This window comes from Diabrotica virgifera, chromosome 7, assembly GCF_917563875.1.
Source record: "Diabrotica virgifera virgifera chromosome 7, PGI_DIABVI_V3a".
Taxonomy (NCBI): domain Eukaryota; kingdom Metazoa; phylum Arthropoda; class Insecta; order Coleoptera; family Chrysomelidae; genus Diabrotica; species Diabrotica virgifera.
This window is the reverse complement of record NC_065449.1, coordinates 20,465,193-20,485,065: the sequence shown is the minus strand read 5'-3', so window position 1 is coordinate 20,485,065 and position 19,873 is coordinate 20,465,193. Positions and strand designations below refer to the sequence as shown.

Genomic DNA, 19,873 nt, shown 5'->3' with positions numbered 1-19,873 from the left:
TGCGCCCATGCTTTATCTTAGTTTATTTTATTATCTACTCATCATTTTATTAGGTTTAGCGTTATTCATATAATATATAGATAATAATAGATAATAATATAATTGTTATTTTTTAGTGATGCATTACTATTGTTATTGATAACGATTTTAGTAGATATTAATCGTATACTTAATTTTTTTCAGGTTTGTCTAGTCCAGCCCAGTTTTTTGCTCCGTGTGTCAACGTTTGCCTATATGTTGTTTCGTAATGTTGTTCTGAAGCTATTTTCTTGTGGCATTTTTACAATCAACTATTTTCAATGGGAAATAAGCCACAATTTTACCAAAAAAAATGATTTTATTAATGTTTCGACGCCCAAGTCGGGTGTTGTTGTCAAAATACAAAATAATACAGTATTATTTTGTATTTTGACAACGACTCCCGACTTGGGCGTCGAAACGTTAATAAAATCATTTTTTTTTTTTTTTGTAAAATTGTGGCTTATTTCCCATTGAAAATAGTTGATTATGTTGTATCGTACATTGTCATCTTTGTTTCCTTGATATTCTTTGCTGTTGAGGAATCCTCTATTTAGTGTCTGGAATAGTTTTCCTGTACTCTCTAGCAGGGGCGGTTTCTCCATTGGTTCACTTGTGCAGTGAACACCCAATAAGAGTTAATTAAAATACAGTTTTTTAAATCTCATAAATATTAAAATATTTTTTTTAATCTCATAGAATCATTAAAATATAACTTTATTTATTAATCATATTTATTTGCTCTACGCCGCTGGATGCACGTGACAAGTGCAGAGAGTTGTGCTCTGGTGCAGAATTCAAATTGAACCAGCCAGTACTAACCTACCCCCTGTATTAGAAAGAGAAATCTTAAAATCGGTGAAAAAGCATTTGGCCTATCTAAAACAGTGAGGATTTGTGCAGTGCACCCAGAGACCAGTAGAGGGTTTCGGCAGAGAACGTTCTCTGGTTTCGGTTCACAGTTTGGAATTTTCTGTTGTGGGTTCTAGTTAAATACGGTTAAATCTTAAATACAATATTAATAGTTTTATGATGAAGCCTTATTCAGTGGATTTTATAAAAGAAAATGCAAATAGTTTTTAAAATCGACTTCTTATAAAAAAGAATGGTCCACCTCTGCCGGAGATAAACTTTGTACAAGAATGTGCTATAAAAAACAAAAAGTTTAAACGTTGCTTTAAAGTTGAACAATACAAAAAAAACTTCGTGATTGTGCGGGTGTGATAGACTACATTCTTTGTCTTGTTTTCCATGTTTAGTACTTTCGAAAAATGAAACTATTTCTTCAGAGTGGACAAAAACGGGCGTTCGGGATTTATCTCATTTATCGACAAAAATTAAAAAACACGGATCTTCCCAAATTCATTTAAAAAATGAAATGCAACTCTCAGATATTGGCAATATTGATGTTGGCCAATTATTAGAATCTGGGTATAGGAAATCAATATAAAATAGACTGTAACGACCAAGTTAAAAAAAAATCGTTACATTTTATCCGGTCTTATCGATTGTGTAAAATTTTGTAATTAATCATAATTAAGAGTTGGCGCAATGATACGAAATGACCGTTAAATTGAGACGAATCTATTCATGTAAGTTTTATTGAACTTGAGTGACATTATACAGAGAGAGTCTGTAAAGTGGAATAAATTCAATATCTCAAATACTAATTGTTTTTTTGGAAAATGCTCAGACCCGTCGATTAGTATTTCAAATTGTCCTTTTTGACATTCAATAATAATGTATACAGGGTGTCCCAATTTAGAGATATGACGTCATCGTCGATTTTCTTAAATGGCAACACTGTCATTTTGATAGCTAATTTGATAGGGTTTGTAAAGTTATACATAACTGCAAAATATCAAATTTTTATTCTCTACCATTTACAAGATAATAGAAAATAACAAAGTTATATCTGTAATTTGGAATATATTCAATAATTAAAATACTAACTGTTTTTTTGAAAAATGCTCAGACCCGTCGATTAGTATATCAAATTGTCCTTTTTGACATATAATAATAATGTATACAGGGTGTCCCAATTTAGAGATATGACGTCATCGTTGATTTTCTTAAATGGCAACACTGTCATTTTGATAGCTATTTTGATAGGGTGTGTAAAGTTATACACAACTGCAAAATTTCAAATTTGTATTCTCTACCATTTAGATGATAATAAAAAATAACAAAGTTATGAAAAAGAAGTAATCAACTAATAATTGAATTTAATTATTTCAATAAATTAAGCAAAAACTCATAATGTTGCCCTCAATTATTGTCAAATTGTCAATGGGCAACGTTATGAGCATTTGCTTAATTGAAATAAATAAATTCAATTATTATTTGATTACTTCTTGTTCTTCATAACTTTGTTATTTTTTATTATCTTGTAAATGGTAGGGAATAAAATTTTGAAATTTTTCAGATGTGTATAACTTTACACACGCTATCAAAATAGCTATCAAAATGATAGTGTTGCCATTTAAGAAAATCAACGATGACGTCATATCTCTAAATTGGGACACCCTGTATACATTATTATTATATGTCAAAAATGACAATTTGATATACTAATCGACGGGTCTGAGCATTTTTCAAAAAAACAGTTAGTATTTTAATTATTGAATATATTCCAAATTACAGATATAACTTTGTTATTTTCTATTATCTTGTAAATGGTAGAGAATAAAAATTTGATATTTTGTAGTTATGTATAACTTTACAAACCCTATCAAATTAGCTATCAAAATGACAGTGTTGCCATTTAAGAAAATCGACGATGACGTTATCTCTAAATTGGGACACCCTGTATACATTTTTATTGAATGTCAAAAAGGACAATTTGAAATACTAATCGACGGGTCTGAGCATTTTCCAAAAAAACAATTAGTATTTGAGATATTGAATTTATTCCACTTTACAGACTCTCTCTGTATATTCCATAAGATGTGTGCGGTGTCCTTTAAATAAAAAAGGACGAGGCCCCAAAAATTTTTCGCCTGTGCCGCAATTGCCCGCGGCTTTTATTCACCGTTTCTATAATTACATTCCTTAATTGAACACCCATTTTAAATTACCACGAGCCGCCACTGCTCTCTAGTCTAGTCTGTTGTTGAGATGCTTCCTCGGTTATTTATTACTGTTTCCAGGTATTTGTATAATGTTTGTTTATTTTTTTTTATCTATCACCACTTCGATTAGATGTTTGTTAAAGAGAGTGTACCAACGAGGCACGAGGCACATGTTTAAGAAATTTGAGTAGCCGCTTTAAAGATAAGCACTTGCCGGTATTTTAACTTCGTATTAATAATTCTAAACTAGTTATTTTAAAACTTAAAGTAAACATTTGCAACATATTAGTAGAGTTAAAATTATTAGACGATAAATATTAAGCAACAGAAATTAAACTTTTTTTATACTTTTAAGGACAAACATTAGTTCAGATAAAGCAAGTTTTTTAGCGGAACCGAATTCAAAATTACTCTGCTCACTATATTTGAAACATTATTTGGTTAAAACATCTCATGTTTGTTGGTAAAAAATATATTAATTTGTCTGGACTAAAATACGGTCCTGTTTATATCTGAGAAGACTTGGTCTTCACACAATGTTGCCAAACTGTATTTTGTTGTCGGTTTAAATTTTCTAGCCCAATTCCGAGTCTACTATACCAAACAATTCGTACTGATTCATCTAGTCCTAGTCTATCGTCACCTAGACCTACCTCTATCCTCAATTTCTTCCCTGAGTAGTCCTTCCATTTTTTGGCTCTCGGCAATATCAAGTGCCAATTGTCCATCGTTATTAACTGCCGCTACGTGGGCCCCCTTTTCGATGAGGTACTTCGCGATCGAGAGAAACCCGCAGCTGGCAGTGGCGTGCAAAGGGGTCCAACCTTCGTTGTCGCCCCTGTTGACGTCCGCCCCGTTCTCCACGAGGAACTCCACCATGTCGAGATTGTCGTCGATACATGCCTGCAAAGAAAACAAATAATTATTTCTTAAAATAATAACTATACTGATAAAATATTGCTACAAACGAACTGTTACAGCCTTGTAACATATCGCCAAAACATATTTATTTACTAATACGGCCCTAAAATATTTCTTTATCAATAATACACCTCTGTCAAGAGTACACCTCTGTACCATTAGTTCTTTGCAATATAATATTTCTTTTTAAATGTATCTAAATTAAAAACTAGAAACTCATGAAAAGATTTGTTAAAACTGTTGATAAGTTATTTTCGAAGTCGGTAGCAGTAGTAGTTACTAAGAACCAGATAGCAGTTAAAGAAAGCAGTCTGCTATTTAGTAACCGATCACTAACCTAGTGTAGAACGCTTTCAACTCTTTGCGCAAGATATGGGCCTCGACAAACATCAGCAGAAGAACAAAGTTACGATTATTTGAAACTAATGTAAAGTCTGTCCTGTTATATGGAGCAGAAACATGGAAACACCATAAAAAATTCTTTCAGAAAATACAATCCTTCATTAACAGGTGCCTACGTATTATACTGAGAATATTTTGGCCAAACAAAATTACTAATGACGAATTGTGGAGAATAACAAATGAAGAAAGGATAGAACATACAATAAAAAAAGAATGTGTGTGTACTTTGTACGCATTTAAGAAGTTATACTTCTATTATATGATTTAAACGAAATTAATATACTTTTTATTTATATTTTGTTTAAATATTAAACTAATTTATACTTACTACTTCTCAAACATTTTTATTAGAACAGTGCCAAAAATTAAAATAATAAAAGAATAAAACACACACAAACACATTAAACAAGCCACAAATGATGTCTGAACATTAATTGTCGAAAATTTTTTTAACTAAATACGTATTTTCTGAAAATACAATTATATAATAAATATACTTACAATCATAAAATGTATTAAAAAAAAAACAAAAAAGAAAGTTTCTATTGGGACCCGAACCAGCGCTGATAAGAGCGGTTGGTATTGGAATTCATTCGCCTTCTCCGCTTAGCCACGGACACTATGTGTCATTATTTACGAAGATCGACTAACTAAACGGATTAAACTTGTGATATTTTGATATTTTGAAAATTATTTTAATTTTGAATTGAAATGATTTAGAATTGAAAAAATACAACAAAACATAGAGTAAAAAACAATATATTAGGTGAATATTGATAGAAATTTTGATGGTAATCAAATTATATAAATAAAAGTATTACATACTATGTATTTTGGCAGATCAAATAGGTAGGTTTATACCCATGATACATTAACAATTATTACGTACCTGTTGCTTTTAAAAACTATTTAAAAGTCACTACAATATTATAAACTTTTTTGTTTCTGTCCTCACAACAATAAAACTAATATATTATACATTTGTTGTTCTGAAGCTATTTCTTTGTGGCATTTTTATAATTACGTATTTTTTTATGGGAAAATTTGGGCTTCGAAACGTTAATAAATTCATTTTTTAATAAAATCGATATTATACATTTGTTTACCTTTACCTTTACCTCCAAACCACAGCTGCCATATCGGATAATTTTTGACATGTCATTTGAACATCCAATCAGAACAAAGTTATAATGCGCATGCGCCGGGCTGATAGGTTTTAACATATAAAAAAATCACCCTCTATCGCCGGTAAAGAAGTATAACTTCAAAAACGGAAATGGAAGTGGATAGGACATACCTTACGAAAACCAGCAACAAATATTGCTAGACAAGCTCTACATTACAATGCTCAAGGCAAAAGAAGAATGGGTAGACCATCTTATACGTGGAAAAGAACAATAGAGAAAGAACTCAAAGAAAATAATTTAACATGGAACGATGCAAAAAAGATAGCAAAAAACAGAAGAGAATGGAGAAAACTAGTAAACAAAATTGGACGGAACTCAACAGATGATGCGTGGGACTAGCAACCTCACCATCATTCCTCATGCTACTTGAAACACCGCAAGGTGCCCTTTGCTCCACTTGGAGATGTATGATATATGATGATGATGAACCTAGTGTAGTGTGTAGGTGTGTTGAGAAAATGTCTCGTTACTTAGTAAAGACTTTTTTAAAAGCAATCTTTTTCTGAAATATTGAATTTATTCCATACTTTTGTACCATACTGTATATTTTGATTGTTGTTTAAATAGTCATCATCTCCATATAGAACGCAGACATCAAATGTAGCGCGAGAAGTGCACATGTCGAGCCCGTTTAATATGTAGTAAGTCGAAAAGTTATTATTATTCTTGGCCGTAAGATCGGAATCGGAAAGATCGTAAGTAAATATGCATATTGAAAGACGAAACAGTGAGAGATTTACTCACATTTTGTCTGTGGACGCTTTGCTAGATTAATTTGAAAGACTTTTAATTAAAATAAATGTTCATGTTACAAAATGTATGGCGGCGATTTATGGGTTTTAAGTACATATTTATAGATTTGAAATGTATTGGTAGGGGAGCCCTAGCGGGGAATTTTGCAGTGACTCAAGCGCTTCAAAAAGCACATGGGAAGAAACCTTGTACCCTGTAAATGTACCCCTACCATATATGGACTCTAATTACAGGGGAGTTTGTTAAGGAGGGTCCGAAAAAAATCAATCCTTAAAAACCTCGAAATCGTCAGATTAAAATAAAGTAAGTTAAGTACATACATGCAAAACAGTGTATATTTAAAAAATCTGACGATTTGAGCGGGGCGTAAGGAAATGGGTGAGTCCCAAAGTTTCACAAGAAAAAAGCGAATATTTCGCGAAATGAACGACAGATCGAAAAACTAAAAAATACGTACTCAATATTTTACAAAAATCTATCGAATGATACCAAACACGACTTCCCACGGAGAGGGTTGGGGGGGGGGGGTGGGGTAAATTTAATATTTTAAATACGAATCTCGCGATATTTCGCGAAATGAACATCCGATCGAAAAACTGAAAAATACACTTATTCAATATTTTTGAAAAATCTATCGAATGGTACCAAACACAACCCCCACTGAGGTGGGGGGAGGTTACTTTGGGAACCTACATTTTTTATTGCAGATTTGTATTTCTTACGTAAAAATAAGTAACTTTTATTCGAGACATTTTTTGGAATTATGGATAGTTGGAACGTACGCAAAAGTGTATCGATCTTGGTGGGACATATTGTAAAACTAAAAAGACAACCCTCGTACTACCGATCGAGTCATCTAAAGGGAAGACTTAGCTTGGCTCTAAAGGTACGTATCCATTAGGTTGGTGCTCCGTACTCCGTGTAGCTGCTCGACATAGTGGATGAAATATGGCGCTCCCCCTCGTAGTGGAGTCACTGAAGGTGGATATGAGCTATTACCTCCAATTTCGTTGAACCTTCATCGATTTGCATGAAAATTGGTGAGTGGTTAGAGGATATCTCAAGGAACAAAGGTGACATGGTACCAACTTGCGCTTTTACCCTGGGGGTGGATGCCACCCTTTCTTGGGGGTGAAAATTAGTTTATTAAAAATAACCCCATAATTCGATAGAGGGACAAATTTCAAGGAAAATTTGTTATATAAAGTTATTAAAATAAATCAAAACTTTTTGAGGTATTAAAGATCAAAGATTTTAATTTTTCTTGAGAAAAATGCATGTTTTTAACAAATTTTTCATCAATAACTCAAAAAGTGTAAGTTTTTACAAAAAAGTTATTATTATCAAAATTGAAGCTAATAAAAAATGAAATAAACCTCTTACTACAAAAACCTTTTAATGTTAACTAAAAGTGAGTTATAGGTAATTGAATGTATATTTTTTTCGGCGAGTAAAAAACTCTTAAGTATTCAAGCTGAAATAATGGGAAATTGATGCATTTTATAACATAAACTTATTAAACATTTGTCAAAGTACTTAAAAATATCTATTAAATGAGCCCCCGAACATGTTGATAGCGTTAAAATTTATGCTCCAAAATTTTTTCATAATTTATCTTTTAAAAATTTTTCCAAAAAATGTTATTGTTTTTTTTTAATTACTCCGTTCGTGTTTACGATATCAGGTTCATCTAAAAATTGTTTGAAAGCTAATTCCAAGTTCTATTTAAGCACGTTGAACCTAATCTTTTAAACCCCTTACTTTTTTAAAAATAAAAGATTAAATGACTTAATATTGGAGAAATTACAATGGAAGAAATTGGAAACACCCTAAAACTACTAAAAAATGGCAAAGCCGCAGGAATCGACAATATACCCATTGACATAATAAAAGCAGACACCGAGCAGTCAGTAGAGATGCTACATACACTTTTGAATAAAATATGGACGGTCAAAGAATTGCCAAAGGAGTGGAAAGAGGGATTGATTATAAAAATACCCAAAAAAGGAGACCTGAGCAAATGCAACAATTGGCGTGCAATAACACTACTAAGTGCCACATCCAAAGTGCTGACCAAAATCATTTTGGAAAGATTGAAGCCGGAACTAGATAAAAAACTGAGAAACAACCAAGCAGGCTTCCGTTCCAACCATTCCACTATTGATCACATTTGCACCCTTAGAATTATCTTGGAACAAACAAATGAATGGAATAAAGATATAGATGTGAGTTTTATCGACTTCGAAAAGGCCTTTGACCGTGTAAATAGGGCACAGATGTGGAAAATCCTTAGATTATATGGGATACCACAAAAAATCATAAACTTTATTAAACTCTTCTACGAAGGATACAAAGCCAAACTAGAACATTCAGGTGAAGTAACAGAAGAAATATCCATAGAAAGTGGAGTCAAACAGGGTTGTGTACTATCCCCTACCCTAATTCTTATTATGATAGATTGGGTAATGAGGAAAGTAATCGACGATCGAACAGGCATCAGGTGAAACCTTTTCAAACAGTTAGAAGATCTCGAATTTGCAGATGAGATCTGCCTGATAACTGAACATCGAAATCATATGCACGCAAAAATTGACAAATTGGCACAGTACTCCGACACGATCGGACTTCTAATAAACACAGAAAAAACTAAACTTCTAAAAAATAATAACCATCCAAATAATAAAATAATGATAAACGGTAAAGAAGTAGAAGAGGTCCCATATCTGGGATCTGTCATGGAAAGGAGCGGGGGGTGTAAAAAGGATATACAGACGAGAATAACAAAGGCGCAACACGCATTCAACGTTTTAAATAGAATTTGGCAAACAAACGAAATATCGGAAACAACAAAAAATAAAATCTTTAACAGTTGCATTAAAAGTATACTGCTCTATGGAGCAGAAACACGGAAACAGGACGAAAATACAACTAAAAAACTACAAACATTTGTAAACAAATCTCTAAGAAAAATCCTGAAAATATACTGGCCAAACAAAATAACTAATACAGAACTATGGGAAAGGACAAAGCAAACTAACGTATCTACTACAGTCAAGGAAAAAAAATGGAAATGGATCGGCCACACTTTAAGGAAAGAACAAAGCAGCATAGCAAGACAAGCACTTGAATACCAACCAGAGGGGAAAAGAAAGAGGGGCAGACCAGACAACAGCTGGAAAAGAACAACAACGAGAGAACACGAAAAAATTGGACTAAGATGGGGCGAAGTCAAAAAGAAAGCAAAAGATAGAAGAGAGTGGAGGGAATTAGTTCACAATTTATCCAGAGAATAAAAACAAAAGAAGATGCGCTGTCCCGGCCAGACAGCAATCTTACACTTTTGGCCAAGAAACGCATAAGCGCCCAATACTCCACAAGGAGGGATGCAACGAGAGATAACATAAACTTATTAAACATTTGTCAAAGTACTTAAAAATATCTATTAAATGAGCCCCCGAACATGTTGATAGCGTTAAAATTTATGCTCCAAAATTTTTTCATAATTTATCTTTTAAAAATTTTTCCAAAAAATGTTATTGTTTTTTTTTTTAATTACTCCGTTCGTGTTTACGATATCAGGTTCATCTAAAAATTGTTTGAAAGCTAATTTCAAGCCCTATTTAAGCACGTTGAACCTAATCTTTTAAACCCCTTACTTTTTTAAAAATAAAAGATTAAATGACCCCGGCCCCGGTTGCATGGTTCCCACAGCAAAATTTAAGATTTAAACGTTTCTATCTCGGTTATTTTTTACCCTATAGAAATAGTAAAACAGGTAAAATATTTGGCACAGAAAAAGCTAAAATTTGGTTTTGTATAATTTTTTACGTATATTAAGCATTTTTGTAGTTATTATCAAAATAATATGAGAATTACAATAATTTTAAAAAATATGATTTTTTTAAATTATATCATTTTTTCAAAAATATGCATTCTAAACCGGCCAAAATTATCGAACACATTACTTATGCTAATATAAAGAAGTTCTTGTAAGGATTACTATAAATTTTAATTTTTGTGGAAATGGCGTATGTTTTATTTTTCACTTTTTCCTAAAAAATTCAAAACGGTTCTTTTATTCTCATTTTCACTTGCTTAATTTTGACGCTATTACCTTGTTCTGAAGCTCATTTGATAGGTATTCCGAAGTACTTTGGCAAATGGCAGGAATATTTTATACATTGCATCGTTTTCCCGTTATTTAAGCTTGAACACTTAGATTTGAGTTTTCGTCGAAAAAAATACACATTCAATTGCCAATAACTCACTTTGAACTAACATTAGTTTAGTTCTTTATGTGAGGAATGTATTCAATTTTTTATTATCTTCAATTTCAGTAATAATAACTTTTTTGTAAAAGCTTATAGTGTTTGATTTATACGTGAAAAACCGATTTAAAACATGCATTTTTTTACGAAAAAATAAAATCGTTGGTCTTTAATAACTCAAAAAGTGTTGATTTATTTTAATAACTTTATATAACAAATTTTGCTTATAATTTGTCCCTGTATCGACCTATGGTATTATTTTTAATAAAATAATTTTCACTCCCGAGAAGGGGTGGCATCCACCCCCAGTGTGAAAGCGCAAGTTGGCATCATGTCACCTTTGTTCCTTGAGGTATCGATGGAGGTTCAACGAAATCGGAGGTGAAAACCATCAGTGACTGCACTATCGGCGTTCCAATCGCTAGCGATTTATAATGTAGAGGAGCGCACGCCGTATCCATTCGAGCAGCTACACGGAGCACCAACCTAATGGATACGTACCTTTATATTCTTCTTTAACTACATCGACAACATGAATTCAAATATATATGTATTGTACGTTTAAATTTCAAAACCAACAGAAGAGAGTGAAATAAAATATGCAGAAAAGCGATAAGAAAAAATGCTCTTTTAATATTTGGCGAACGTGCCAAATAAAAAGTGACTTAGGACGAACGTCGTAGTCGTAAATTTGGCGAATGCGTTAACCTTGTTGGTATTTCGCCAGTATTAGCGAATGCCGGCACGGCAGCGGCGGGAAAAACATCGTTCATCGACCACAAATTTCAAAATCGCCAAAGATATTACGCAATCGAATTCCCTACATCGAGTTCCCACATTCACCCGACTATTGTACAAAGTTGCCAGATGTCGGAAGATGAAAGAGTAACAAAGAAATTTTATTTTTTCAGAACTTCTCCATTTATTTCAGAATTTTTCCATCTAGTTTCTAGTTGCTCTGTAATACTGCTCCTAGGTTCTTAAAACTATTACTTTTCACAATCATTTCACCATCCAAGGATATCCTTTTGTTTTTGCAGTAACTTCCATCTTTAAATGAACATTCCAAATACTCCATGTTTTTGTGTTTTAAAGATTTTTCCTTCGTGATCTACATCTCCTTCTCTAACTTTCGTGTTAAAATCTCCTAATACGATGTTAATTTCGTGATTCTTAGTCAAAGGCTTCATCTAGCTTTTGATAAAATCGCTCTAATTCTTCTTCTGATTTGTCTGCTGTAGGAGCGAAGATCTTTATAACACATACACTCACGCACAAAAATATTGCATAATTTTGAAATTAACGTGTGAAATATAGCTATTTGTATAACAAGGGAGAAAAGTGCTACTTTTCCTCCCGAGAATGAAGTTTACTGGCCGACGCGTTTCGGAGGGCAGTAATCATTCAAGGGAGGAAAAGGCACTTTACTCCCATGTTATACATACGGTTTTTCCACCTTCCTCAAATAACAGAGTCATTTTTCCATTTTTACTTAATTTATTTATGTAACTAACCAACAAAATTTATTAGAACTAAAACTAACAAGTAGGTACAATCTAACTGTCAACTGTCAAATATAAGTCAAATTATTAATGTAAACATTGTTAAATCAAAATAACAATTTACTGTTTTTTACCATTCTGCAAAATACACGGTGTTTTATAAATAAACGTTAAAATGTATAGATACTTGCGTAATAGAAAATAGATATTGTACAGGGCGTCAATAAGTTATATTTCATGAATGAAATACCATGACGTCACTTTTACTTTTCCTCCCTAGGGAGGAAAAGTACAACTTTGCTACTTTGCAACAAGTACAATCAGGTCCGGAAAAGTATACTTTCGGTAGAGGTAGGTGGAAAAAATTGTATCTACTATATGTCATATTATGTATAAGTTTTTAGTTTGTGAAAACTGTCATTATAGATAGCAGTGCGTGAAGGGTTTAAAGTGTGCGTGAAGTAACAATATATTTTAAATGGGATTTACTTTTCCGCACACTTTTAACGGGTTTTTTGGCACACTTTCATATTATAATCAAATATCCTTAACTTTCGCGTTGTCATGGTGATGACAATATGAGCAATGACTTACAACAAAATTTTTGTGGTTTGAAAGTAGTTAGGATTTTTAAATGTCAAAGTTCTAAAAATTATAAAATAGAAATGAATTCCAGTGACGAAGAGTTACAGGTTTTTTATTTGTTTATAGTAGATAAAATATTGTATGAAACTGTGCGCGAAGTACTTTTTGCGAACTTACGCAATGTATAGCACTCGCTCCGTTGTCGCTCGTGCTCTAAAAATCGCGTGCGTTCGCAAAAAGCATACTTCACGACCTGTTTCATAAATAACTATTTTGTGTTCCAGTGTCATATAAATAGGATTTTATTGTATCATATGAATGGTATAATCGGATTTAAATTTAATATGGGCTATATGGTAGCCAATATAATTTTTAAATTGAATCTTATCAAGGTAAGTATTCACTATTCTACCGACACGAAGACTTGCGTCATGGTGAATTAACAGGAATTTGTTATCCAATATGGCTGGCAAATGGCAAAACATCTAAAATGTTTTTAATGTAAATATCAGCTGTCATTCACCCAATCACCTCCACAAGTTCGGTATCTCCTTTTCAAGAAATACCACTCCATAGCACTATGCCGCCACCAGAAAAATTAACACTGTATGAGGATACATCTGGCATTCTGGCACCGTTCACCATATGGAAGCAAGATTTACAAAACTTCATCTACAGAAGTGTTGGCGAACAGTATGTCAGTTGTAACCTCTTCCAGAGCGTTAGTTTTGGTGGTGGCGGTATAGTGCTACGGAGTGATATTGCTTTGACAGGACATATCGAACACGTGGAGGTGATCAGGCGAATGCCAAATGATATGTACATTGAAAACATTTTTGAAGATCATGTTTTGCCATTTGAAAGCCATATTGGATATGACATATTATTAGTGTTAATGCACGTCTTCATAATGTTAGCATAGTGAATACTTACCTTGATGAGATTCAATTTAAAAATTATACTGGCCAGCATGTAGCCTAGATCAGATTTAAATCCGATTATACCAATTATATGATACTTTAAAAATCTAAAAAAATTAAAGGAATAATGCAGAAAATAAAAAAAATCGCCGATATACTTAATTAACCTATAAAATGACAGAAGTGCCAAAATTTTATAAATGTCATTAGTGTCAAAATTTAATGACAGTGGAGTAAACTTGCCTGCGGTTGGACCAATTAGAAACAAGCATTACGGCGCGGTAAATTTGAATCACTCCTCTTGGTTAAAAAACAAACAATAGTTACTTGAAACAAGGTTAAAGATGCAATTGGAACAAATTGTCTCCCCGGCAAAAATGCCATACGATATTATTATATTATTTGGATATAGCACTGTCCTAAGGAACTGGGCACTGGGCATCCCCAAGGCCGATGCCGCACTGCAGGAAGTTTGGTAGGATGGTGGATGGTAGTGTAGCGATCACGCTACTAATTAAATTACTTCAATTAAATTTCATTAAAATTACCCCTCTAGAAAATTCTTTGGAGACGCCTATTTAATCGCCTAGGTGCCTATTTTCGCAGCGAAGCAAGAGGAAAGCACCGCGCATGTTTCTATCGGATCGATACGAATCGATTTCCGATAACATTGAAGAGCAGTTGGTCACGAACTCACAAAGAGGCAACACATCGTCATTACTTAGGTGACGGAGTTTGGGCAAAATTGGGAAAATATATAACTAAAAGACCTCGAACATCAGCCAATAACCCATACTAATAATAATCAAGCAGTAGTTATATCTGGAGACTTATTTACAAGAAAGGAAAAAGGTTATAATACCGCCGATGTGTTGCTTTGCTCAAGTGAGTATATTGATATATTTCTCTTTATTTCTTCATTATAAAATCAAATTCACCATCCTAGATATCTCGTTCGTTATCTGTAGATATTAATTTCAGTTAAGAAATAATTTAAATGTCACATAATTTAAATTACGGTAAGGATATTCATTTCCATTTGCAAAGGAACAGTCAAGGCCATATGTTTTAGTGCTAAAGTTAAATTCCAATTTCTCATTAGACTTTTTGCTCTAGGTTTTTTTGAGGTAATAATATAAAAAAGTTTTAACGAATATCAGACATGTCATGCGCATGTCCCTGCCATGTCTGATTTGATGATTTGAATTAGTTTCAGTTTGACATGACATATGTATACCTAACCTGAGTTTTTTTTTTGTTTTGGATTCCAGTGCAGTGACCCTGTGCTGTCTACACATAGTGTTATAAATAATGTAATTAAATTGATAAAATTTATTTTAGATTCCGTCCCTTAGCTACTTGTCACATAGACACTTAGCCTAGTCAATTTATATAGATTGGATCATCATTTAATGTGCCATCATATAAATATGTGCCAGTTACTGTAAGCAGCTAGGGTATGGGTTACCCCTAGAGTTACTTTTGATTGGATTGAATAGTACCTATTTCACAACATCCAGGATTGGATTTATCACCACAGCAGCCCACTAGTTTTTGCCGTGCCAAGAGGAAATTCATTCCTATCTGGACCTTTTTAAATAGGAACTGTGGTTAAGATAAGTTGTTTAATCTTATTATTTACATATTTTGCGTACTCTATAGTTGCCTGCACTGTAAACTTCTTGTATGCATACAATTGAGGTAAACTAGGTACCTATTTCTTGATAGATAGGGTTTTAGGTCGTTGGTTTTTTTTGATTTAATATAAGTAGTAGTTTCCAATAAATAAAATTAGGTCTTGTTCAATAATCATTATAAATAATAATTGTATCTTAAAAATTTGATAGGGAAGGGGTCGTTAAAGGTTTGTCGCGGATTTCAAATAGGGAATATGTCTTGTAGGTTTTTACATTGTATATAAAGAGTAACTGACCAACTCATTTATACAACTCATTTATATCACTCATTTATATAACTCATTTATATAACTCATTTATATAACTCATTATATATTTACTTATTAGTGTTTTTGCTAGGTGAGATCTTTATTATTTTTGGTAACCGTAGCGTTCTTGTTGTGGATCTCACTCTAGCGTAGTTCAATTTAGGAAATAATTACTAACTTTTTAGTTGTAAGGACTTAGTGCTATTCTGACGGACTTTTGCTTTGGATTTTGATTCTAATACCTTTGCTTGGCCAGTGATAGTGGATAATTGCTTGTTAAGTGGCCTTTGCGGTCCTATTTGATCTTTTCCCCATCCACTATCACTGTTATCACGTTGCGTTATATGTAAATTGTTAGTATTTAACATTTATCATTAATATATTTGTATGTATTAAGGTTGGTGTTTTATTTCAGTCTGTATTACCAGTATATAACATAGCAAGACAAGATCAGTATTTAGTATTTTGTATTTCAGGTGGTTGTAACCAGTGTCATAGAGTTCCTGTTGTTCGTTATTTCAAAATCTCGAACCTGTCCAACTTCTTGGTTCTGAGAGCCGAGTTGTTCGTTCGAGTTGGCGCCCTTTTTTCTTCTTCTTTCTTTGTTGTAACTCTATATTATTTTATCTCTAGCATTCTTATCTATTTTCCTTCCATTTTTGTATTAACAGTCTCATTTTCTTCCTAGTTACTATCATTTCATTACCAAATTTTCTTCTCATATCTCCAAAGCCAATATTCGGTGTATTGAAGCTAGCCCGAATACTCACTTGAGATTTAGTGTCTCTCTGCCCTTTTAATTTTTTTTCCTGAGCTAAGCCCCTCTTCTTGTCTTCTTAAATCTCTTATCATTTATTTTACCCATCTTTATTCAGTTCTTCTCTTCAAAAATCTCTATACCCAGAGTAAAGAGGTTTCAATTGGCTAGACCCAACGTGTGGCTTCTTTTACATTTTTGGCTGTAAAAATATTTTCTTTAACTTTTGGTTTTATCTTGGTGGTTTCAGTGATTGTGTTTTTAGATTCTCACTTTAACGTTCAGTGTTGTACTTCAATTTGGTTTTTTTTGGAGGTTATCTTATATCTATATCTTGTATAAACTTGTTTTGCTATAGTATACTGTGTTGACTGAATAAATCGCTTTGTTTTGATTGGTTAAAGAACTATTTTGGTATTAATAATAAATTAAATTAAAATTAAAAATTTAAATATCTTGAATTTAACTTTTTACAAGTCCGGAGTAGCATTAAAAGTAAATCACTACCTCGAATTAATAGTCTCTTGCAATTTTAGGTTTATCGGGAGGTGTAGCAGTACATTTCAACAGATTTCACGACTGGACCAAACATATAAACATTGCTGGTATAGGTATCGACTCAGAACATTAACTTGAGGACAGAGAGTAAGTTAAACTTTACCTACTTACATTTTATCTCATTCTCGTGTTTACTTCCCAGTGGTGTATAATGGCATCTTTTAAGGCAGAACATCTGTCAACCCCTGAATTGGATTACGAGTTGAAAATTCGTCAGTTAGCTGATCCATCGCTAACTACTGATAGGGCTAAAGTGATCGTTTTGACAGGTGCGTTAAAGCAAGCTTCAGCAAATCGGAGTCATGCTGTTCTGTCAGCTTTCCAACTAAATTTTAGTGATGAGGTCCGTGAAATAGAAGCTACCCTTGCAGATTTGAAGACCCAAATTAGCTCTTTTGTTGGCTCCCATAGTGATGTTTTATATGGTCGCTTGACTTCCCGTTTAGGTCATGTTTCAGGTAGGGTTCATTTGTTAGAGTCAGTAACCGAGGAAGAGGATGCCATCAAGAAGTCTCTTAACTTCAAGATACTTAATCTGGAAGGAGAACTTGAGTTTAAAGTAACTCCACAGGCTCACTCCACTCCTCATAACCCTAGTGTTTCGGTTAATTCATTTCCTTTCTTTAAGTCAGAACTTCATTCTCGGGAGGAAAAGTAGCACTTTCCTCCCTTGTTATACAAATAGCTATTACTTGTGTTTTTGAGCCTTAAACATCGTCATTTTTCGATTTTTTTCAGTTTTAAATTGTTTATAACTCGGAAACGAATAACTTTAGACAAAAACTACAGAAGACCTTGTTTGTTCCATATGATTCAAAGAACCTAAAATAAGTCGGTCAGGGCTGAAACAATTGATTTTTATAATTTGTTTAATAATGTTTTATAATTTAAAACTCAGAAATTACGGCATTTCGGTATAGGAAATATTACATGAAAATTAATTAGTAGTTATTATGGTTCATATGTCAGACCATGGAGTTTAGGGTGTCTACATTGTAAAAATTACGTGAACCTTATCCTCCATGCTATGGCATGCTGGACGAGCCATACAGTCTGTAGTCAACACCCCGAAGTATGAGCGGGAACACAAAGCGTACCAATACTCATACGCTTATGAAACGCACCTGGCGGATCATAAGGGCCTTCACATTTTACTCTTCTTCAACTTGTCTTGAGTGAAATGTCTTTAATCTTTTCTATCAGCCTCTCTTGGCTAACTCTTGTTTTTTTCCGACCCCGAATGGCGATTAGGTTTCCGAAGGCAGACGGGTCACTATATTTCTTTCTACTACAGATTCTTCCCATATACACCTTTTTCCCTCCCCATCTTACCCAACAAAATATGGAGAAAACCAGATGCAAAAAATCCGTAAGTTAAGGTGGAAGCTATCGTGCTTAAAACTGAATGGTCGCACGTCACGCGGCCGCTAACGATGCTCTTGGGACACCGGGCGAAATCCCATTGAAAATTAGCCTTGTTCCTGTACGCGGGGCTCTACAGGAATCGACAACGATCCCCAGCTACTCGTGGGAATAAATATGAATACTCACCAACATGCAAGGCAAGCACGGTGTTTAAATGCCACAAACCCGACCAGTGTAAACCAACCCTATTCAAAGTGCGTCAAAAATATAAACCTCAACATCGCCACATATAATGCTCGGTCGCTCTCTACCGAAGAAAGGTTCGAAGAAATGGAGGAAGAACTTTCAAAAGTGAATTGGGATATTGTGGGTATCAGCGAAGTTAGAAAAAAAGGAGAGAATCTTATCTCACTCCCATCAGGCCATCTGTGGTACTACAAAGGAGAAGAGGAATCGACAGTCGGAGGAGTCGGCTTCTTTGTTCACAAAAGAATTGCGAACAGAATTGTGTCAATAAACCAAATATCAACAAGGGTGGTCTACTTAAACATCAAAATGAGCACCAGATATATCCTAAAGTTCATTCAAGTATACGCACCTACTACAGGCCATTCAGATGAAGAAGTCCAAATATTCTACGACCAAATATCCTGTGCAATCAAGGAAAATCCTGGCCACTTCTTAATAATAGGCGGTGATTTCAACGCCAAAATAGGTACCAAGGAAGACCCCTCTGAAATAATATTGGGAAATTTTGGAAGCGAAGGCAGAAATGATAGAGGCAAACAACTGTTAACTTTTCTTTTGGAAAACAGTCTCTATCAAATGAACAGCTTCTTTAAAAAGAAAAAACACAGAAGATGGACCTGGGAAAGTCCAGATGGAAAAACAAGGAACGAAATCGACTATTTCTTAACAAATAAAAAAGAATTATTTAAAGACGTAAATGTGTTAAACCAGTTCAGCACAAGCAGTGATCACAGGTTAGTAAGAGCTAAAATAACGATATCGATCGAAAAGGAAAGACTCAAAATGATAAATAAGAAACACCCAAAGAAATGGGTAAAACCAACTAATATTCAGGAGTTCGAAAAATATATTAATGATACATTGAAAGATACAACAACAACAGACATTAATATACTGAACAAGCAAATAATCACCACAATACAACAGGCTCAAACTAAATACTGTCCAACAAACCAAAAAGATGAAAAACTAAGTCAACCTACTAAAACCCTTATAGAACTAAGACGACAGATGAAAGGAGATACAAGTTCCAGCAAAGAAGCGCTAAATCAAATAAATAAGACTATCACAAAGTCAATAAGAAAAGACATAAGAAACTACAATGTAGAAAAAACAAAACAAGCAATAGAGCAAAATAAGAACATGAAAGTTTTGAAGAACGTAAGCGTACAAAAAGGAAAAATAGAAATCAACAAACTAAGAAACAGAACTGGAAAAGAAACTACAAACAGAGATGAAATATTAACAATAGTCGAAGAGTTGTACACAGAGTTATACAAATCAAGAAAAAAAGATGACAATGCGCAACCTCCAATTACAGTAAAAACTGGAGTATTAAATCAAGGATCGGATTTAATGCCCGATATAACAA

At 33.5% G+C, this 19,873-nt stretch overlaps 1 protein-coding gene across 7 annotated transcripts in view; it reads right to left on the bottom strand.

Annotated features, from left to right (window-relative positions):
* LOC114327714 (protein phosphatase 1 regulatory subunit 12B) overlaps window positions 1-19,873 on the bottom strand; it is a 209,146-nt gene that overhangs the window by 131,518 nt on the left and 57,755 nt on the right. For all 7 annotated transcript variants that reach the window (XM_050655426.1, XM_050655427.1, XM_050655429.1 and 4 more), the window contains exon 2: window positions 3,743-3,992. In XM_050655426.1, the coding sequence (XP_050511383.1) occupies window positions 3,743-3,992 (250 nt within the window). The remainder of the gene's footprint in view (window positions 1-3,742; window positions 3,993-19,873) is intronic.